General features: G+C 46.1%; 1 protein-coding gene and 1 long non-coding RNA gene across 30 annotated transcripts in view; one reads left to right on the top strand and one right to left on the bottom strand.

Moving 5' to 3' along the window:
* Window positions 1-13,003, top strand: part of pcca (propionyl-CoA carboxylase subunit alpha) — a 73,841-nt gene extending 60,838 nt beyond the window's left edge. The window contains exons 19-21 of the mRNA XM_052500097.1: window positions 5,314-5,454; window positions 11,842-11,919; window positions 12,406-13,003. Of these exons, the coding sequence (XP_052356057.1) occupies window positions 5,314-5,454; window positions 11,842-11,919; window positions 12,406-12,474 (288 nt within the window). The 3' untranslated portion in view covers window positions 12,475-13,003. The remainder of the gene's footprint in view (window positions 1-5,313; window positions 5,455-11,841; window positions 11,920-12,405) is intronic.
* A 95-nt stretch (window positions 13,004-13,098) lies between these two features.
* Window positions 13,099-14,793, bottom strand: LOC127916836 (uncharacterized). Of its 29 annotated transcripts, none has more exons than XR_008096232.1 (6): window positions 14,679-14,793; window positions 14,451-14,602; window positions 14,148-14,299; window positions 13,844-14,071; window positions 13,459-13,687; window positions 13,099-13,229 (listed from the first exon to the last, which is right to left on the bottom strand). It is a non-coding gene; the product is annotated as an uncharacterized LOC127916836 (long non-coding RNA). The 29 variants fall into 29 exon arrangements; XR_008096241.1 differs by having other exon boundaries at window positions 13,107-13,229; window positions 13,383-13,687; XR_008096247.1 differs by having other exon boundaries at window positions 13,107-13,152; window positions 13,383-13,687.
* Window positions 14,794-23,001: the final 8,208 nt, after the last annotated feature.

The raw sequence follows: 23,001 nt of genomic DNA, 5'->3' as shown, positions 1-23,001 counted from the left end.
TCCTGTTGCCCTCCAGGCCTGGAGTTGAATAGACCTTTAGTACTTCTGGTTTCAGAACAACACCTAGTTACCAGGCTGGAGTTGAATAGACCTTTAGTACTTCTGGTTTCAGAACAACACCTAGTTACCAGGCTGGTTACAGAACAACACCTAGTTACCAGGCTGGAGTTGAATAGACCTTTAGTACGGCTGGTTACAGACCAACACCTAGTTACCAGGCTGGTTACAGACCAACACCTAGTTACCAGGCTGGTTACAGACCAACACCTAGTTACCAGGCTGGAGTTGAATAGACCTTTAGTACGGCTGGTTACAGAACAACACCTAGTTACCAGGCTGGTTACAGAACAACACCTAGTTACCAGGCTGGTTACAGAACAACACCTAGTTACCAGGCTGGTTACAGACCAACACCTAGTTACCAGGCTGGTTACAGACAAACACCTAGTTACCAGGCTGGTTACAGACCAACACCTAGTTACCAGGCTGGTTACAGACCAACACCTAGTTACCAGGCTGGTTACAGAACAACACCTAGTTACCAGGCTGGTTACAGAACAACACCTAGTTACCAGGCTGGTTACAGAACAACACCTAGTTACCAGGCTGGTTACAGAACATCACCTAGTTACCAGGCTGGTTACAGAACAACACCTAGTTACCAGGCTGGTTTCAGAATAACACCTAGTTACCAGGCTGGAGTTGAATAGACCTTTAGTACGGCTGGTTACAGAACAACACCTAGTTACCAGGCTGGAGTTGAATAGACCTTTAGTACGGCTGGTTTCAGAACAACACCTAGTTACCAGGCTGGAGTTGAATAGACCTTTAGTACGGCTGGTTACAGAACAACACCTAGTTACCAGGCTGGTTTCAGAACAACACCTAGTTACCAGGCTGGAGTTGAATAGACCTTTAGTACGGCTGGTTACAGAACAACACCTAGTTACCAGGCTGGTTTCAGAACAACACCTAGTTAACCTGGTTGGTTGACCTGTATCTGAACTGGGTTGACAGTCAACGAGGGCTGTTAGTCACTGTGTTGTTTCCTGGGCAGAAATCCTGTCGAAGCCTGCATTTCCCCAGGCCATCCCAACGCTCCCATTCCCCACACTCCTGACGCTCCGGATTACAGCCCTGATTTACGAGTCCAGCTTGGGTTTCCCTCCCCGCTCCTGGTTTTCCAACAAGGGATTGTCGGCCTTGGGAATCAATGGCTGTTTGTTTGGGGGTACCCCGGCCAGGGGTTATTTTAGTCACTTTGATGGTGTTTTGAAGAGGATGACCTGTGTGTGTGTGTGTGTGTGTGTCCACTAAATACAGTCTTATGAGGGCAGGGTTCCAGGGGTGAGGAAGGTAAACAGACAAGGATGCATGAGGTCATTAACATGGTGGGTGGCTTCCTAATGTTATTGTACTGTGACCTTCATATACAGGTCAGTGACTGGGACCAGCTACTGGTAGTGTGACTGGGACCGGCTACTAGTAGTGTGACTGGGACCAGCTACTGGTAGTGTGACTGGGACCGGCTACTAGTAGTGTGACTGGGACCAGCTACTGGTAGTGTGACTGGGACCGGCTACTGGTAGCGTGACTGGGACCAGCTACTAGTAGTGTGACTGGGACCGGCTACTAGTAGTGTGACTGGGACCAGCTACTAGTAGTGTGACTGGGACCAGCTACTGGTAGTGTGACTGGGACCAGCTACTAGTAGTGTGACTGGGACCAGCTACTGGTAGTGTGACTGGGACCAAGCTACTAGTAGTGCGACTGGGACCGGCTACTGGTAGCGTGACTGGGACCAGCTACTAGTAGTGTGACTGGGACCGGCTACTGGTAGCGTGACTGGGACCAGCTACTAGTAGTGTGACTGGGACCGGCTACTGGTAGCGTGACTGGGACCAGCTACTAGTAGTGTGACTGGGACCAGCTACTGGTAGTGTGACTGGGACCGGCTACTGGTAGTGTGACTGGGACCGGCTACTGGTAGCGTGACTGGGACCAGCTACTAGTAGTGTGACTGGGACCGGCTACTGGTAGCGTGACTGGGACCAGCTACTAGTAGTGTGACTGGGACGAGCTACTGGTAGTGTGACTGGGACCAGCTACTATAGTAGTGTGACTGGGACCGGCTACTAGTAGTGTGACTGGGACCGGCTACTGGTAGTGTGACTGGGACCAAGCTACTAGTAGTGTGACTGGGACCGGCTACTAGTAGTGTGACTGGGACCAGCTACTGGTAGTGTGACTGGGACCGGCTACTAGTAGTGTGACTGGGACCAAGCTACTAGTAGTGTGACTGGGACCAAGCTACTAGTAGTGCGACTGGGACCAAGCTACTAGTAGTGCGACTGGGACCAAGCTACTAGTATTGTGACTGGGACCGGCTACTAGTAGTGTGACTGGGACCAAGCTACTAGTAGTGTGACTGGGACCAGCTACTGGTAGTGTGACTGGGACCAAGCTACTAGTAGTGTGACTGGGACCAGCTACTATAGTAGTGTGACTGGGACCGGCTACTAGTAGTGTGACTGGGACCGGCTACTGGTAGTGTGACTGGGACCAAGCTACTAGTAGTGTGACTGGGACCGGCTACTAGTAGTGTGACTGGGACCAGCTACTGGTAGTGTGACTGGGACCGGCTACTAGTAGTGTGACTGGGACCAAGCTACTAGTAGTGTGACTGGGACCAAGCTACTAGTAGTGCGACTGGGACCAAGCTACTAGTAGTGCGACTGGGACCAAGCTACTAGTATTGTGACTGGGACTGGCTACTAGTAGTGTGACTGGGACCAAGCTACTAGTAGTGTGACTGGGACCGGCTACTAGTAGTGTGACTGGGACCAAGCTACTAGTAGTGTGACTGGGACCAAGCTACTAGTAGTGTGACTGGGACCAAGCTACTAGTAGTGTGACTGGGACCAAGCTACTAGTAGTGTGACTGGGACCAAGCTACTAGTAGTGTGACTGGGACCAAGCTACTAGTAGTGTGACTGGGACCAAGCTACTAGTAGTGTGACTGGGACCAAGCTACTAGTAGTGTGACTGGGACCAAGCTACTAGTAGTGTAACTGGGACCAAGCTACTAATAGTGTGACTGGGACCAAGCTACTAATAGTGTGACTGGGACCAAGCTACTAGTAGTGTGACTGGGACCAAGCTACTAGTAGTGTGACTGGGACCGGCTACTAGTAGTGTGACTGGGACCGGCTACTAGTAGTGTGACCTGGGACCGGCTACTAGTAGTGTGACTGGGACCGGCTACTAGTAGTGTGACTGGGACCGGCTACTAGTAGTGTGACCTGGGACCGGCTACTAGTAGTGTGACTGGGACCGGCTACTAGTAGTGTGACCTGGGACCGGCTACTAGTAGTGTGACTGGGACCGGCTACTAGTAGTGTGACTGGGACCGGCTACTAGTAGTGTGACTGGGACCGGCTACTAGTAGTGTGACTGGGACCAAGCTACTAGTAGTGTGACTGGGACCAAGCTACTAGTAGTGTGACTGGGACCGGCTACTAGTAGTGTGACTGGGACCGGCTACTAGTAGTGTGACAATGACCCCCCCCTAGCCTAGACCAGTGTGAAGCCAGGATAATGCCCCACCTAGCCTAGACCAGTGTGAAGCCAGGATAATGCCCCACCTAGCCTAGACCAGTGTGAAGCCAGGATAATGCTCCACCTAGCCTAGACCAGTGTGAAGCCAGGATAATGCTCCACCTAGCCTAGACCAGTGTTAAGCCAGGACAATGCTCCACCTAGCCTAGACCAGTGTTAAGCCAGGACAATGCTCCACCTAGCCTAGACCAGTGTTAAGCCAGGACAATGCTCCACCTAGCCTAGACCAGTGTTAAGCCAGGATAATGCTGGGACATTTTCAGCTTCCAGGAATTGTGTACGGATCCTTGCGACATGGAGTGTGCATTATCATGCTGAAACATGAGGTGATGGTGGCGGGTGAATGGCAGGACAAAGGGCCTCAGGACCTCCTGACAGTATCAATCAAATTGCCATCAATAAAATGCAAGTGTTCTTTGTCCGTAGCTTAAACCTGCCTGTACCCTAACCCACCGCCACCATGGTGCACTCTGTTCACAATGTTCAGCAAACTGCTCACCCACACGACGCCATACACCCTGTCTGCCCGGTACAATTGAAACCGGGATTCATCCAGCATGCCAGTGGTCATCGAAGGTGAGCGTTTTACCCACTGAAGTCGGTGACGACGCCAAACTGCAGTCAGGCCAAGACCCTGGTGAGGATGACGAGAACACAGATGAGCTTCCCTGAGACTGTTTCTGACAGTTTGAGCAGAAATTCTTTGGTTGTGCAAAACCCACATTTTCATCAGCTGTCCGGGTGGCTGGTCTCAGATGATCCCGCAGGTGAAGAAGCCGGATGTGGAGGTCCTGGGCTGGCGTGGTTACACGTGGTCTGCGGTTGTGAGGCAGGTTGGACGTACTGCTGTGTCCCGTGTGGCTCATTTGATAGAGCATGACGCTTGCAACGCCAGAGTTGTGGGTTCAATTCCCACGGGGAATATGGAAATGTATGCACTCACTGTAACTCGTTCTGATAAGACCATCTGCTAAATTACTCAAAAGTAAAAAATGTAGAATATACTGCCAAATTCTCTAAAATGATGGTGGAGAGGCGGCTTATGGTAGAGAAATGAACTCTCTGGCAACAGTTCTGAGTTAGGAAGGTAATTTTGTTATCAAGCTGTTATCAAACTTCAGTATCCAGCTGCTCATTGAATCGCACAACACAACAGATATCTACCAGCCATTATGTATTGTACCTCTCCCTCCCTCATCTCACTCTCTGGTCTCACCTCGTTGGCCGGCGCCAAGCGACCGTTGGCTGTTATATTTATTAGGCCTGCTGCTTTGTGAAGTGTCAACTCTTAGCGAGGGAGAAACCGGCCACTCAGTGCTAGCTATGTGTAGTAAGACATAAATTGGCCTAATGAGCTAATTAAAGGATTGGCATGAAATAGCCTGATGAATGAACCCACTGGCTGTAATGCAATAGTAGCAGTAATGCAGTAGTAGAGGTATTGCAGTAGTATTGATTCACGAAGCCAGGGACAGGGACATGGACCGACTCGAATGATGTTGGGTGCTGCCACCCGGTGGACCCAAGGAGAACAGCATCAACACAATAGGAGTTTCAGAATAATGAATGTGGAGTGTTGTTCATCTTTATTTGTCTTTCATTAGTTTTACAACATGGGCCTACTTTGTGGACTTGTATATGTAATGAATTGATAACTCTGAATTGACCCCCGACCTCTGTCTCTTGTGTGTTCAGTTTAAGGTGCGGGTTGTCAGTCAGCTGGTATCCACGCTGAGCGCTCACATGCCTGAGAAGGTTCCAGAAGACACCAGCAGCATCCTGCGTTCTCCCATGCCTGGCTCCGTGGTCGCCGTGTCTGTCAAACCTGGAGACGTGGTAAGAACGTACATGTTACATAGAATCCACATAGATCTGAGACACTGGTACGTAGAGCACCCTGAACAGAGCGGTAGCATCATGCCTGGTATGTAGAGCATCCTGAACAGAGCGGTAGCGTCATGCCTGGTATGTAGAGCATCCTGAACAGAGTGGTAGCATCATGCCTGGTACGTAGAGCATCCTGAACAGAGTGGTAGCATCATGCCTGGTACGTAGAGCATCCTGAACAGAGCATCCTGAACAGAGCGGTAGCGTCATGCCTGGTATGTAGAGCATCCTGAACAGAGTGGTAGCATCATGCCTGGTACGTAGAGCATCCTGAACAGAGTGGTAGCATCATGCCTGGTACGTAGAGCATCCTGAACAGAGCATCCTGAACAGAGCGGTAGCGTCATGCCTGGTATGTAGAGCATCCTGAACAGAGCGGTAGCGTCATGCCTGGTACGTAGAGCATCCTGAACAGAGCATCCTGAACAGAGCGGTAGCATCATGCCTGGTACGTAGAGCATCCTGAACAGAGCATCCTGAACAGAGCGGTAGCATCATGCCTGGTACGTAGAGCATCCTGAACAGAGTGGTAGCGTCATGCCTGGTACGGAGAGCATCCTGAACAGAGCGGTAGCATCATGCCTGGTACGTAGAGCATCCTGAACAGAGCATCCTGAACAGAGCGGTAGCATCATGCCTGGTATGTAGAGCATCCTGAACAGAGCGGTAGCATCATGCCTGGTACGTAGAGCATCCTGAACAGAGCGGTAGCATCATGCCTGGTATGTAGAGCATCCTGAACAGAGCACCCTGAACAGAGTGGTAGCATCATGCCTGGTACGTAGAGCATCATGAACAGAGTGGTAGCATCATGCCTGGTACGTAGAGCATCCTGAACAGAGTGGTAGCATCATGCCTGGTACGTAGAGCATCCTGAACAGAGCGGTAGCATCATGCCTGGTATGTAGAGCATCCTGAACAGAGCATCCTGAACAGAGCGGTAGCGTCATGCCTGGTACGTAGAGCATCATGAACAGAGTGGTAGCATCATGCCTGGTACGTAGAGCATCCTGAACAGAGCGGTAGCATCATGCCTGGTACGTAGAGCATCATGAACAGAGTGGTAGCATCATGCCTGGTACGTAGAGCATCCTGAACAGAGCGGTAGCGTCATGCCTGGTACGTAGAGCATCCTGAACAGAGCGGTAGCGTCATGCCTGGTACGTAGAGCATCCTGAACAGAGCGGTAGCGTCATGCCTGGTACGTAGAGCATCCTGAACAGAGTGGTAGCATCATGCCTGGTACGTAGAGCATCATGAACAGAGCGGTAGCATCATGCCTGGTACGTAGAGCATCCTGAACAGAGCATCCTGAACAGAGCGGTAGCATCATGCCTGGTACGTAGAGCATCCTGAACAGAGCGATAGCATCATGCCTGGTACGGAGAGCATCCTGAACAGAGTGGTAGCATCATGCCTGGTACGTAGAGCATCCTGAACAGAGCGGTAGCATCATGCCTGGTACGTAGAGCATCCTGAACAGAGTGGTAGCATCATGCCTGGTACGTAGAGCATCCTGAACAGAGCGGTAGCATCATGCCTGGTACGTAGAGCATCCTGAACAGAGCGGTAGCATCATGCCTGGTACGTAGAGCATCCTGAACAGAGTGGTAGCGTCATGCCTGGTACGTAGAGCATCCTGAACAGAGCGGTAGCATCATGCCTGGTATGTAGAGCATCCTGAACAGAGCATCCTGAACAGAGCGGTAGCATCATGCCTGGTACGTAGAGCATCCTGAACAGAGCGGTAGCATCATGCCTGGTACGGAGAGCATCCTGAACAGAGCGGTAGCATCATGCCTGGTACGTAGAGCATCCTGAACAGAGCGGTAGCATCATGCCTGGTATGTAGAGCATCCTGAACAGAGCACCCTGAACAGAGTGGTAGCATCATGCCTGGTACGTAGAGCATCATGAACAGAGTGGTAGCATCATGCCTGGTACGTAGAGCATCATGAACAGAGCGGTAGCATCATGCCTGGTACGTAGAGCATCCTGAACAGAGCGGTAGCATCATGCCTGGTACGTAGAGCATCCTGAACAGAGCATCCTGAACAGAGCGGTAGCATCATGCCTGGTACATAGAGCATCCTGAACAGAGCGGTAGCATCATGCCTGGTACGTAGAGCATCCTGAACAGAGCGGTAGCATCATGCCTGGTATGTAGAGCATCCTGAACAGAGCATCCTGAACAGAGCGGTAGCGTCATGCCTGGTACGTAGAGCATCATGAACAGAGTGGTAGCATCATGCCTGGTACGTAGAGCATCATGAACAGAGCGGTAGCATCATGCCTGGTACGTAGAGCATCCTGAACAGAGCGGTAGCGTCATGCCTGGTACGTAGAGCATCCTGAACAGAGCGGTAGCATCATGCCTGGTACGTAGAGCATCCTGAACAGAGCATCCTGAACAGAGCGGTAGCATCATGCCTGGTACGTAGAGCATCCTGAACAGAGCGATAGCATCATGCCTGGTACGGAGAGCATCCTGAACAGAGTGGTAGCATCATGCCTGGTACGTAGAGCATCCTGAACAGAGCGGTAGCATCATGCCTGGTACGTAGAGCATCCTGAACAGAGCGGTAGCATCATGCCTGGTACGTAGAGCATCCTGAACAGAGTGGTAGCATCATGCCTGGTACGTAGAGCATCCTGAACAGAGCGGTAGCATCATGCCTGGTACGTAGAGCATCCTGAACAGAGCGGTAGCATCATGCCTGGTACGTAGAGCATCCTGAACAGAGTGGTAGCGTCATGCCTGGTACGTAGAGCATCCTGAACAGAGCGGTAGCATCATGCCTGGTATGTAGAGCATCCTGAACAGAGCATCCTGAACAGAGCGGTAGCATCATGCCTGGTACGTAGAGCATCCTGAACAGAGCGATAGCATCATGCCTGGTACGGAGAGCATCCTGAACAGAGTGGTAGCATCATGCCTGGTACGTAGAGCATCCTGAACAGAGCGGTAGCATCATGCCTGGTACGTAGAGCATCCTGAACAGAGCGGTAGCATCATGCCTGGTACGTAGAGCATCCTGAACAGAGTGGTAGCATCATGCCTGGTACGTAGAGCATCCTGAACAGAGCGGTAGCATCATGCCTGGTACGTAGAGCATCCTGAACAGAGCGGTAGCATCATGCCTGGTACGTAGAGCATCCTGAACAGAGCGGTAGCATCATGCCTGGTATGTAGAGCATCCTGAACAGAGTGGTAGCATCATGCCTGGTATGTAGAGCATCCTGAACAGAGTGGTAGCATCATGCCTGGTATGTAGAGCATCCTGAACAGAGTGGTAGCATCATGCCTGGTACGTAGAGCATCCTGAACAGAGCGGTAGCATCATGCCTGGTATGTAGAGCATCCTGAACAGAGCATCCTGAACAGAGCGGTAGCATCATGCCTGGTACGTAGAGCATCCTGAACAGAGCGATAGCATCATGCCTGGTACGGAGAGCATCCTGAACAGAGTGGTAGCATCATGCCTGGTACGTAGAGCATCCTGAACAGAGCGGTAGCATCATGCCTGGTACGTAGAGCATCCTGAACAGAGCGGTAGCATCATGCCTGGTACGTAGAGCATCCTGAACAGAGCGGTAGCATCATGCCTGGTACGTAGAGCATCCTGAACAGAGCGGTAGCATCATGCCTGGTACGTAGAGCATCCTGAACAGAGCGGTAGCATCATGCCTGGTACGTAGAGCATCCTGAACAGAGCGGTAGCATCATGCCTGGATCTGTGGTGGCTTTGTCTGTCAAGCCTGGAGATGATGTGGTAAGGACATGTTACATGTTAAACACATACATGTTGCTGGATATTAGTTGTTACATACATGTTGTTGCTGGATATTAGTTGTTACATACATGTTGTTGCTGGATATTAGTTGTTACATACATGTTGTTGCTGGATATTAGTTGTTACATACATGTTGTTGCTGGATATTAGTTGTTACATACATGTTGTTGCTGGATATTAGTTGTTACATACACGTTGTTGCTGGATATTAGTTGTTACATACATGTTGCTGCTGGATATTAGTTGTTACATACATGTTGTTGCTGGATATTAGTTGTTACATACATGTTGTTGCTGGATATTAGTTGTTACATACATGTTGTTGCAGGATATTAGTTGTTACATGTTGTTGCTGGATATTAGTTGTTACATACATGTTGTTGCTGGATATTAGTTGTTACATACATGTTGTTGCTGGATATTAGTTGTTACATACATGTTGTTGCTGGATATTAGTTGTTACATGTTGTTGCTGGATATTAGTTGTTACATACATGTTGTTGCTGGATATTAGTTGTCACATACATGTTGTTGCTGGATATTAGTTGTTACATACACGTTGTTGCTGGATATTAGTTGTTACATGTTGTTGCTGGATATTAGTTGTTACATACATGTTGTTGCTGGATATTAGTTGTTACATACATGTTGTTGCTGGATATTAGTTGTTACATGTTGTTGCTGGATATTAGTTGTTACATACATGTTGTTGCTGGATATTAGTTGTCACATACATGTTGTTGCTGGATATTAGTTGTTACATACATGTTGTTGCTGGATATTAGTTGTCACATACATGTTGTTGCTGGATATTAGTTGTTACATACATGTTGTTGCTGGATATTAGTTGTTACATACATGTTGCTGCTGGATATTAGTTGTTACATACATGTTGTTGCTGGATATTAGTTGTCACATACATGTTGTTGCTGGATATTAGTTGTTACATACATGTTGTTGCTGGATATTAGTTGTTACATACATGTTGCTGCTGGATATTAGTTGTCACATACATGTTGTTGCTGGATATTAGTTGTTACATACATGTTGTTGCTGGATATTAGTTGTTACATACATGTTGTTGCTGGATATTAGTTGTTACATACATGTTGTTGCTGGATATTAGTTGTTACATGTTGTTGCTGGATATTAGTTGTTACATACATGTTGTTGCTGGATATTAGTTGTCACATACATGTTGTTGCTGGATATTAGTTGTTACATACATGTTGTTGCTGGATATTAGTTGTCACATACATGTTGTTGCTGGATATTAGTTGTTACATACATGTTGTTGCTGGATATTAGTTGTTACATACATGTTGCTGCTGGATATTAGTTGTTACATACATGTTGCTGCTGGATATTAGTTGTCACATACATGTTGCTGCTGGATATTAGTTGTTACATACATGTTGTTGCTGGATATTAGTTGTCACATACATGTTGTTGCTGGATATTAGTTGTTACATACATGTTGCTGGATATTATTTGTTACATGTTGTTGCTGGATATAAGTTGTTACATGTTGTTGCTGGATATTAGTTGTTACATGTTGTTGCCGGATATTAGTTGTTACATACATGTTGCTGCTGGATATTATTTGTTACATACATGTTGTTGCTGGATATTAGTTGTTACATACATGTTGTTGCTGGATATTAGTTGTTACATACATGTTGTTGCTGGATATTAGTTGTTACATACATGTTGTTGCTGGATATTATTTGTTACATACATGTTGCTGCTGGATATTAGTTGTTACATACATGTTGTTGCTGGATATTAGTTGTTACATACATGTTGTTGCTGGATATTAGTTGTTACATGTTGTTGCTGGATATTAGTTGTTACATGTTGTTGCTGGATATTAGTTGTTACATACATGTTGTTGCTGGATATTAGTTGTTACATACATGTTGTTGCTGGATATTAGTTGTTACATGTTGTTGCTGGATATTAGTTGTTACATACACGTTGTTGCTGGATGTTAGTTGTTACATACATGTTGTTGCTGGATATTAGTTGTTACATACATGTTGTTGCTGGATATTAGTTGTTACATGTTGTTGCTGGATATTAGTTGTTACATGTTGTTGCTGGATATTAGTTGTTACATGTTGTTGCTGGATATTAGTTGTTACATGTTGTTGCTGGATATTAGTTGTTACATACATGTTGTTGCTGGATATTAGTTGTTACATACATGTTGTTGCTGGATATTAGTTGTTACATACATGTTGTTGCTGGATATTAGTTGTTACATACATGTTGTTGCTGGATATTAGTTGTTACATACATGTTGTTGCTGGATATTAGTTGTTACATGTTGTTGCTGGATATTAGTTTCGCCTCCTCATCCATCAATGATTTAACCTTGTAAATCAGCACTCAATGATGGAGATGGAATGATGGTTTATCAATATTGCATGTGGCGTCTGGCGCCTGTTAATGCATATGTTCGTCTATCTGTCTGTCTGTCTGTCTGTCGTGAGTCATGCATCATTGTATGCAGTAATGATGTATTGTTGTTGTTCCCCAGGTGGCTGAAGGCCAGGAGATCTGTGTGATCGAGGCCATGAAGATGCAGAACAGCTTGATTGCTGCTAAAGCTGCCAAGGTAAGGCCAATGGACCCCCCCACTACACTAACCTACACTACAACACATTACCACACCCCCATTACACTAACCTACACTACAACACATTACCACCCCCCATTACACTAACCTACACTACAACACATTACCACACCCCCCCATTACACTAACCTACACTACAACACATTACCACCCCCCCATTACACTAACCTACACTACAACACATTACCACACCCCCATTACACTAACCTACACTACAATACATTACCACACCCCCATTACACTAACCTACATTACCACACCCCCATTACACTAACCTACACTACAACACATTACCACACCCCCCCATTACACTAACCTACACTACAACACATTACCACACCCCCCCATTACACTAACCTACACTACTTACTACATTACCACACACTGAATTACTTTCCTCTGCACATCACCACAGTCAGACAGCTAGTTTCTATGACAACAGACCTTTCTGTTGTTCCCTCCCAGGTGAAGAGTGTCCACTGTAAAGCAGGAGAGACGGTTGGAGAGGGAGACCTTCTGGTCCAACTGGAGTAGGATCTAACCTACGACCTCTAACCTCTGCCCTCCCACCTCTTACTTCGCTCGACCAGGGATTGGCTTCGAAGTCCGGTTGAAGGAATTCTGGGGCAAAGGAATGAACAGGATACTAGTAGACTAGATGGACCGTTCCCCAGTCTGTCCTTGTTGTTTTGTTCTGGTGTTTTGGTCTTCCTGTGGTACTAGTAGGCTACACTCTCCAGTATTGGCTTCTGGGATTCGCTCATTCTAGGAATTTTCCACTGAAAAAAACTGAAAAACAAGATGGACACTGTGGACCTGTTTTCGTGCCTTCAGCCTCTGAAAGGAGGATTGTCCTTTTTAAATATGATGAATACTGTATATATCACTTAGCTACATGTCACTAATCATGTGTAATGTACTTCCTCACTAGCCTGGTCTCAGATCTGTTTGTGCCATTTTGCCAGGACGTCTGGGACCAGGCTAGCGCCTCTCATTTCAACGTAATGAAACACTTGTGTATCAGAGTTTAGAAACCTGGTTATAGTAAAACACTACTCTCTTAGGTGGAGTTACGGTTGCCTTTTTAAAGGATATGTCTCAACCCCTTGACATTGTAAAGAAACAAATGCATTCAGGTGAGAAGTTGTGGATGGGGGGGGTGGGGGCTTGCTCATAAATATTCATTTTGGGGGCGGGTAAATGTAGTTGTACCTGATCCCAACACTCTCTCACTAGGGGAGACTTTGCTCATAAATATTCATTTTGGGGGCGGGTAAATGTAGTTGTACCTGATCCCAACACTCTCTCACTAGGGGAGACTTTGCTCATAAATATTCATTTTGGGGGCGGGTAAATGTAGTTGTACCTGATCCCAACACTCTCTCACTGGGGGAGACTTGCTCATAAATATTCATTTTGGGGGCGGGTAAATATAGTTGTACCTGGTCCCAACACTCTCTCACTGGGGGAGACTTGCTCATAAATATTCATTTTGGGGGCGGGTAAATATAGTTGTACCTGGTCCCAACACTCTCTCACTAGGGGAGACTTTGCTCATAAATATTCATTTTGGGGGCGGGTAAATATAGTTGTACCTGATCCCAACACTCTCTCACTGGGGGAGACTTGCTCATAAATATTCATTTTGGGGGCGGGTAAATATAGTTGTACCTGGTCCCAACACTCTCTCACTGGGGGAGACTTGCTCATAAATATTCATTTTGGGGGCGGGTAAATATAGTTGTACCTGGTCCCACCCAACACTCTCTCACTGGGGGAGACTTGCTCATAAATATTCATTTTGGGGGTGGGTAAATATAGTTGTACCTGATCCCAACACTCTCTCACTGGTGGAGACTTGCTCATAAATATTCATTTTGGGGGCGGGTAAATATAGTTGTACCTGGTCCCAACACTCTCTCACTGGGGGAGACTTGCTCATAAATATTCATTTTGGGGGCGGGTAAATATAGTTGTACCTGGTCCCAACACTCTCTCACTGGGGGAGACTTGCTCATAAATATTCATTTTGGGGGCGGGTAAATATAGTTGTACCTGGTCCCAACACTCTCTCACTGGGGGAGACTTGCTCATAAATATTCATTTTGGGGGCGGGTAAATATAGTTGTACCTGATCCCAACACTCTCTCACTGGGGGAGACTTGCTCATAAATATTCATTTTGGGGGCGGGTAAATATAGTTGTACCTGGTCCCAACACTCTCTCACTGGGGGAGACTTGCTCATAAATATTCATTTTGGGGGCGGGTAAATATAGTTGTACCTGATCCCAACACTCTCTCACTGGGGGAGACTTGCTCATAAATATTCATTTTGGGGGCGGGTAAATATAGTTGTACCTGGTCCCAACACTCTCTCACTGGGGAGACTTGCTCATAAATATTCATTTTGGGGGTGGGTAAATATAGTTGTACCTGATCCCAACACTCTCTCACTAGGGGAGACTTGCTCATAAATATTCATTTTGGGGGCGGGTAAATATAGTTGTACCTGGTCCCAACACTCTCTCACTGGGGGAGACTTGCTCATAAATATTCATTTTGGGGGCGGGTAAATATAGTTGTACCTGGTCCCAACACTCTCTCACTGGGGGAGACTTGCTCATAAATATTCATTTTGGGGGTGGGTAAATATAGTTGTACCTGGTCCCAACACTCTCTCACTGGGGGAGACTTGCTCATAAATATTCATTTTGGGGGCGGGTAAATATAGTTGTACCTGATCCCAACACTCTCTCACTGAAGTTACTTACCAGAAGTCCACTGACACGCTCTGATAATAAAATGAAATACGTCTCTGGAAAGTGAACTCACAGTTGTTATGTGCTGACTTCCTGACATCTATTGCCACTTGCAGTGTAAGTTCGAATCCCTTATGGGGGGGGGACTCATATTTACTGCGGTATTGTGTTGGGAGGAAAGTGCAATCATCACCTTGTAAATGAAGGGGCTCAACTCAATCCAAACCGCATTGCAGTATTTACCCAGTATCTCTTTTTTCCAATGGTCAAATGAACACAGACGAAGGGCCTCCCGGGTGGCACAGTGGTTAAGGGCGCTGTACTGCAACGCTCGCTGTGCCATCAGAGACTCTGGGTTCGCGCCCAGGCTCTGTCGTAACCGGCCACGACCGGGAGGTCCGTGGAGCGACGCACAATTGGCCTAGCGTCGTCCGGGTTAGGGAGGGCTTGGTCGGTAGGGATGTCCTTGTCTCATCGCGCACCAGCGACTCCCGTGGCGGGCCGGGCGCAGTGCGCGCTAACTAAGGTTGCCAGGTGCACGGTGTTTCCTCCGACACATTGGTGCGGCTGGCTTCCGGGTTGGATACCAGCCGCACCAATGTGTCGGAGGAAACACTGTGCACTCTTGGTTAGCATATCGGAGGACGCATGACTTTCGACCTTCGTCTCTCCTGAGCCCGTACGGGAGTTGTAGCGATGGGACAAGATAGTAGCTACTACAACAATTGGACACCACGAAATTGGGGAGAAAAAGGGGTAAAAAAATAAAAATGAACACAGACTGGTCTTGGGTACTGTATGAAAACCTACAACTACTACCAGGGCGACCCCTCTCACAGGTATGCTTTCACTTTTCAGAATTAGAAGTGTGTGTGGTCACGGGATGAATATATGAAAATCTTCCCCAGTTGGGATTAGAACTCACAACCATTGAACTATGAGCCAACTGTAGCAGAGTGCTCCACCAATCAGTGAAGTTAACATGACCACTGTCATCTGTTTCTTGTTACAATGGATGTAGCTACGAATACAGTTGAAGTCGGACGTTTACACACACCTTAGCCAAATCCATTATAACTCAGTTTTTCACAATTCTTGACATTTAATCCTAGTAAAAATTCCCTGTTTTTGGTCAGTTAGGATCACCACTTTATTTTAAGAATGTGAAATGTCAGAATAATTGTAGAGAGAATGATTTATTTCAGCTTTTATTTATTTCATCACATTCTCAGTGGGTCAGAAGTTTACATACACTCAATCAGTATTTGGTAGCATTGCCTTTAAATTGTTTAACTTGGGTCAAACTCTTCAGGTAGCCTTCCACAAGTTGGGTGATTTTTGGCCCATTCCTCCTGACGGAGCTGGTGTAACTGAGTCAGGTTTGTAGGCCTCCTTGCTCCCACAAGCCTTTTCAGTTCTGCCCACAAATGTTCTATTGAATTGAGGTCAGGGCTTTGTGATGGCCACTCCAATACCTTGACTTTGTTGTCCGTAAGCCATTTTCCCACAACTTTGAAAGCATGCTTGGGGTCATTGTCCATTTGGAAGACCCATTTGCGACCAAGCTTTAACTTCCTGACTGATGTCTGGAGATTTTGCTTCAATATATCCACATAACTTTCCTCCCTCATGATGCCATGTATTTTGTGAAGTGCACCTGGCCCTCCTGCAGCAAAGCACCCACACAACATGATGCTGCCACCCCCGTGCTTCATGGTTGGGATGGTCTTCTTCGGCTTGCAAGCCTCCCCCTTTTCCCTCCAAACATAACGATGGTCATTATGGCCAAACAGTCCTATTTTTGTTTCATCAGACCAGACGACATTTCTCCAAAAAGTATGATCTTTGTCCCCATGTGCAGTTGCAAACCGTAGTCTGACTTTTTCATGGCGGTTTTGGAGCAGTGGCTCCTTCCTTGTAGAGCGACCTTTCAGGTTATGTCGATTAAGGACTCGTTTTACTGTGGAAATAGATACTTTTCCTCCAGCATCTTCACAAGGTCCTTTGCTATTGTTCTGGGATTGATTTGCACTTTTCGCACTAAAGTACGTTCATTTCTAGGAGACAGAACATGTCTCCTTCCTGAGCGGTATGATGACTACATTGTCCCATGGTGTTTATACCTGCGTACTATTGTTTGTACAGATGAATGTGGTACCTTCAGGCATTTGGAAATTGCTCCCAAGGATGAACCAGACTTGTGGAGGTCTACGATTTCTTTTGATTTTCCCATGATGTCAAGCAAAGAGACACTGAGTTTGAAGGTAGGCCTTGAAATACATCCACAGGTACACCTCCAACTGACTCAAATGATGTCAATTAGCCTATCAGAAGCTTCTAAAGCCATGACATCATTTTCTGGAATTTTCCAAGCTGTTTAAAGGCACAGTCAACTTAGTGTATGTAAACTTCTGACCCACTGGAATTGTAATACAGTGAATTATAAGTGAAATAATCTGTCTGTAAACAAGTGTTGGAAAAATGACTTGTGTCATGCACAAAGTAGATGTCCTAACCGACTTGCCAAAACTATAGTTTGTTAACAAGACATTTGTGGAGTGGTTGAAAAACTAGTTTTAATGACTCCAACCTAATTGTATGTAAACATCCGACTTCAACTGTACATACGTATCATTTGTATGTTTTCTTGGTATACCAGGTTGATGTGTATGAAACGGTAAGCTAAAACGTTGAATTTGGTCATGTGCGGGTATGTGCCTTCACTGCCTTTTGTATGTTGTGTAGCGTCAGTATTCAAGGAAGCATCATGCTAAATATATTGGTCCACTCCACAACCTGCATCTAGAAGGGAGTGGATTTCATACTGAACCCCTCCCTTTGATGACGTAGGGGCGCCTCTACATCACCATGTCAATGGTAGAGTTGAACCACTAGGGACAAGGAGCTAGATTTAATACTAAAAGACCTGAATGTATCACTTGTGCAACAAACTGTCAAAATGAAGACCAGGATTGATATGTTTCACTAAGCCTAAAACATCCTGTTTTTTGTCTTGAAAGTTACTCTTTAAATACTGTAGGGACTGGTAGAGGGGCTGGTCATACTGTAGGGACTGGTAGAGGGGTTGGACGTACTGTGGGGACTTGTAGAGGGGCTTGTCATACTTTAGGGACTGGTAGAGGGGTTGGACGTACTGTAGGGACTGGTAGAGGGACTGGTCATACTGTAGGGACTGGTAGAGGGGCTGGTCATACTATAGGGACTGGTAGAGGGACTGGTCATACTGTAGGGACTGGTAGAGGGGTTTGACGTACTGTAGGGACTGGTAGAGGGGTTGGACGTACTGTAGGGACTGGTAGAGGGACTGGTCGTACTGTAGGGACTGGTAGCGGGGTTTGACATACTGTAGGGACTGGTAGAGGGGTTGGACGTACTGTAGGGACTGGTAGAGGGGTTGGACGTACTGTAGGGACTGGTAGAGGGGTTGGACATACTGTAGGGACTGGTAGAGGGGCTGGACGTACTGTAGGGACTGGTAGAGGGGCTGGACGTACTGTGGGGACTGGTAGAGGGGCTGGATGTACTTTGGGGACTGGTAGAGGGGCTGGATGTACTTTGGGGACTGGTGGAGGGGTTGGCCATACTGTAGGGACTGGTAGAGGGGTTGGCCGTACTGTAGGGACTGGTAGAGGGTTTGGACGTACTGTGGGGACTGGTAGAGGGGTTGGATGTACTGTAGGGACTGGTAAGAGGGGTTGGCCGTACTGTAGGGACTGGTAGAGGGGTTGGACGTACTGTAGGGACTGGTAGAGGGACTGGACGTACTGTAGGGACTGGTAGAGGGGTTGGGCGTACTGTGGGGACTGGTAGAGGGGTTGGATGTACTGTAGGGACTGGTAGAGGGGTTGGACGTACTGTAGGGACTGGTAGAGGGGTTGGACGTACTGTAGGGACTGGTAGAGGGGCTGGATGTATCGATCTCACTCCCCACACACTCACTCACTCTCTCATACACCGCAGTTGGTCTTATAGATCAGTTTTGGTTCTATACTGCCTGTGCTTATGTCCCAAATGGCACTCTATGGACCCTGGTCAAAAGTAGTGCACTTCATAGGATGCTGCTTGTCAGCATGTGGTGCTTCCATCCCATACTGAGGATGCTACATGTACTGTAATGGTGAAACCCCCGACCAGAACAGCACCTATGGTTCTGTGACATCATCATTACCCAGGAGTTCCTCTAGAGGAAAGCCTACCTATTATATATCGTGTGCATTGTGTCGCCTGTAGAGACTTGATGGCTTTAGAGTGTAAAATGTGTATTTTATCTGATTCCTGATAGCCTGAGTCCCAGATCTGTTTTGTGCTGTAAAGCCAACTCCTATAGGCATCATGTGTAGTTGACTAAACAGATCCGGGACTCAGGCTACTGATGACCTCCTGTTGAAGGCAGAACAGCTTGAGACGGCCCTGGCCCAAAGTAGTCCACTATATAAGGAGTAGATTGGCTGCTTGGTGTCAAAGTTCAATGATCAGGACTCGCAGTACAGCAGAGCTCTGAATGAGACGCCAGGCTTTAAGGAATGTAGACCTACACCTCTAAATCATGATATGTTTCTACTTGTTGTTCGGAGCTCATTTTGTAATAAAAGAGAGATGATTGGAACGATGTTGAACGACACGGTCTGACTCAGATGTACCCAAGCTGAACCACAGAATAAAATTCATTGTTTTACATATCAACAGTTTTCTTTAACATATTTATACTAATCATAAACAAAATATGTCCCCATGGAACAATGTATTCAGTGACTAAAGGCATGTGGTGTCCTTTTCACAGAGCACTATGGTTAGCTTAACTCAGGGGTCAGGTAGGTGCTGGGGGGTCATCGTCATGGTTACCAGATGCACACTGTTTTGATTGGAGGTACTTCACTCAGAACCAAAAACATCATGAAGCATCTGAAAAGCAGTCTCTTCGCTCGTTATGTTCCATTCAAACCTCACCCTCTGCTGCTCTTCAGTTATCACTCCAACAACACCCTCTGCTGCTCTTCAGTTTTCACTCCAACAACACCCTCTGCTGCTCTTCAGTTATCACTCCAACAACACCCTCTGCTGCTCTTCAGTTATCACTCCAACAACACCCTCTGCTGCTCTTCAGTTATCACTCCAACAACACCCTCTGCTGCTCTTCAGTTATCACTCCAACAACACCCTCTGCTGCTCTTCAGTTATCACTCCAACAACACCCTCTGCTGCTCTTCAACACCCTCTGCTGCTCTTCAGTTATCACTCCAACAACACCCTCTGCTGCTCTTCAGTTATCACTCCAACAACACCCTCTGCTGCTCTTCAGTTTTCACTCCAACAACACCCTCTGCTGCTCTTCAGTTTTCACTCCAACAACACCCTCTGCTGCTCTTCAGTTTTCACTCCAACAACACCCTCTGCTGCTCTTCAGTTATCACTCCAACAACACCCTCTGCTGCTCTTCAGTTTTCACTCCAACAACACCCTCTGCTGCTCTTCAGTTTTCACTCCAACAACACCCTCTGCTGCTCTTCAGTTTTCACTCCAACAACACCCTCTGCTGCTCTTCAGTTTTCACTCCAACAACACCCTCTGCTGCTCTTCAGTTATCACTCCAACAACACCCTCTGCTGCTCTTCAGTTTTCACTCCAACAACACCCTCTGCTGCTCTTCAGTTATCACTCCAACAACACCCTCTGCTGCTCTTCAGTTTTCACTCCAACAACACCCTCTGCTGCTCTTCAGTTATCACTCAACAACAACCCTCTGCTGCTCAGTTATCACTCCAACAACACCCTCTGCTGTTATCACTCCAACCTCACCCTCTGCTGCTCTTCAGTTTATCACTCCAACAACACCCTCTGCTCTTCAGTTATCACTCCAACAACACCCTCTGCTGCTCTTCAGTTTTCACTCCAACAACACCCTCTGCTGCTCTTCAGTTTTCACTCCTCTGCTGCTCTTCAGTTTTCACTCCAACAACACCCTCTGCTGCTCTTCAGTTTTCACTCCAACAACACCCTCTGCTGCTCTTCAGTTTTCACTCCAACAACACCCTCTGCTGCTCTTCAGTTTTCACTCCAACAACACCCTCTGCTGCTCTTCAGTTTTCACTCCAACAACACCCTCTGCTGCTCTTCAGTTTTCACTCCAACAACACCCTCTGCTGCTGACTCTGGGAAGATGTAAAGCTGTTTATAAATGACTCAGGGAAGATGTAAAGCTGTTTATTCAGTTTATTTCTGGGAAGATGTAAAGCTGTTTATAAATGACCTGGGAAGATGTAAACTGTTTATAAATGCTCTGCTGCTCTTCTGTTTTAAATGACTCAGGCTAGCTGTTTATAAATGCTGATGTAAAGCTGTTTATAAATGACTCTGGGAAGATGTAAAGCTGTTTATAAATGACTCTGGGAAGATGTAAAGCTGTTTATAAATGACTCTGGGAAGATGTAAAGCTGTTTATAAATGACTCTGGGAAGATGTAAAGCTGTTTATAAATGACTCTGGGAAGACGTAAAGCTGTTTATAAATGACTCTGGGAAGATGTAAAGCTGTTTATAAATGACTCTGGGAAGATGTAAAGCTGTTTATAAATGACTCTGGGAAGATGACTCTGGGAAGATGTAAAGCTGTTTATAAATGACTCTGGGAAGATGTAAAGCTGTTTATAAATGACTCTGGGAAGATGTAAAGCTGTTTATAAATGACTCTGGGAAGATGTAAAGCTGTTTATAAATGACTCTGGGAAGATGTAAAGCTGTTTATAAATGACTCTGGGAAGATGTAAAGCTGTTTATAAATGACTCTGGGAAGATGTAAAGCTGTTTATAAATGACTCTGGGAAGATGTAAAGCTGTTTATAAATGACTCTGGGAAGATGTAAAGCTGTTTATAAATGACTCTGGGAAGATGTAAAGCTGTTTATAAATGACTCTGGGAAGATGTAAAGCTGTTTATAAATGACTCTGGGAAGATGTAAAGCTGTTTATAAATGACTCTGGGAAGATGTAAAGCTGTTTATAAATGACTCTGGGAAGATGTAAAGCTGTTTATAAATGACTCTGGGAAGATGTAAAGCTGTTTATAAATGACTCTGGGTTTATAAAGATGTAAAGCTGTTTATAAATGACTCTGGGAAGATGTAAAGCTGTTTATAAATGACTCTGGGAAGATGTAAAGCTGTTTATAAATGACTCTGGGAAGATGTAAAGCTGTTTATAAATGACTCTGGGAAGATGTAAAGCTGTTTATAAATGACTCTGGGAAGATGTAAAGCTGTTTATAAATGACTCTGGGAAGATGTAAAGCTGTTTATAAATGACTCTGGGAAGATGTAAAGCTGTTTATAAATGACTCTGGGAAGATGTAAAGCTGTTTATAAATGACTCTGGGAAGATGTAAAGCTGTTTATAAATGACTCTGGGAAGATGTAAAGCTGTTTATAAATGACTCTGGGAAGATGTAAAGCTGTTTATAAATGACTCTGGGAAGATGTAAAGCTGTTTATAAATGACTCTGGGAAGATGTAAAGCTGTTTATAAATGACTCTGGGAAGATGTAAAGCTGTTTATAAATGACTCTGGGAAGATGTAAAGCTGTTTATAAATGACTCTGGGAAGATGTAAAGCTGTCTGTTATGCCTCTGCCATGTCTCAGAGTTGACAGGAAGGAATCCTATTCCAATATGAATAATTCAACTGTTAATGCGTTACCACACTTTAGGCCACTCCAAACTAACCTCTGGTCAGTGGCATACTATTCAAGCTCTTCAGAAGGAGACGGCTTGTGTTTTGTATTGAAACTTAATCTCAGTCTGCATCCCAAATAGCAACCTGTTCCCTGTGCAGTCCACTAGTTTTGACCAGGGCCCATCAGGTTCTGGTCTAAAGTAGTGCACTATGTCGGGAATAGGGTGCCATTTGTGATGCAGACTGAATTGTCATTGTGAACAGCTAATGTAAGAAGGTATTAGTGTTATGGACTGTCACTGTTCTGAACTGTGCTCCTGTCTGTCATCATAGTAATTAGAAAGGTCTATTTATCATGACTGTGAGGACTGCAGCTTCCTGACAGGAGTGTTGCTCCAGGCTACGTAGTAGATCACATCAGATCAGTGCCATCTATCACAGCTCCGTGTAAGCAGAGTCATATATATATATATATGAGAGAGAGAGAAATGGCTCTGCTTCACACATCCTTCCTGCTACATCAGACCACCACACACAGATCTGGAAGTCTCGTTTTATTACATCAAGGCTGTCAAAACACAGGAAACTGGCAAATCTCTCCCTCTCTCTTGCCCTC

Source organism: Oncorhynchus keta, chromosome 37 (assembly GCF_023373465.1).
Source record: "Oncorhynchus keta strain PuntledgeMale-10-30-2019 chromosome 37, Oket_V2, whole genome shotgun sequence".
In the NCBI taxonomy this organism is placed as follows: domain Eukaryota; kingdom Metazoa; phylum Chordata; class Actinopteri; order Salmoniformes; family Salmonidae; genus Oncorhynchus; species Oncorhynchus keta.
The sequence above is the reverse complement of the archived record's forward strand: the minus strand, read 5'-3'. Positions and strand labels throughout refer to the sequence as shown.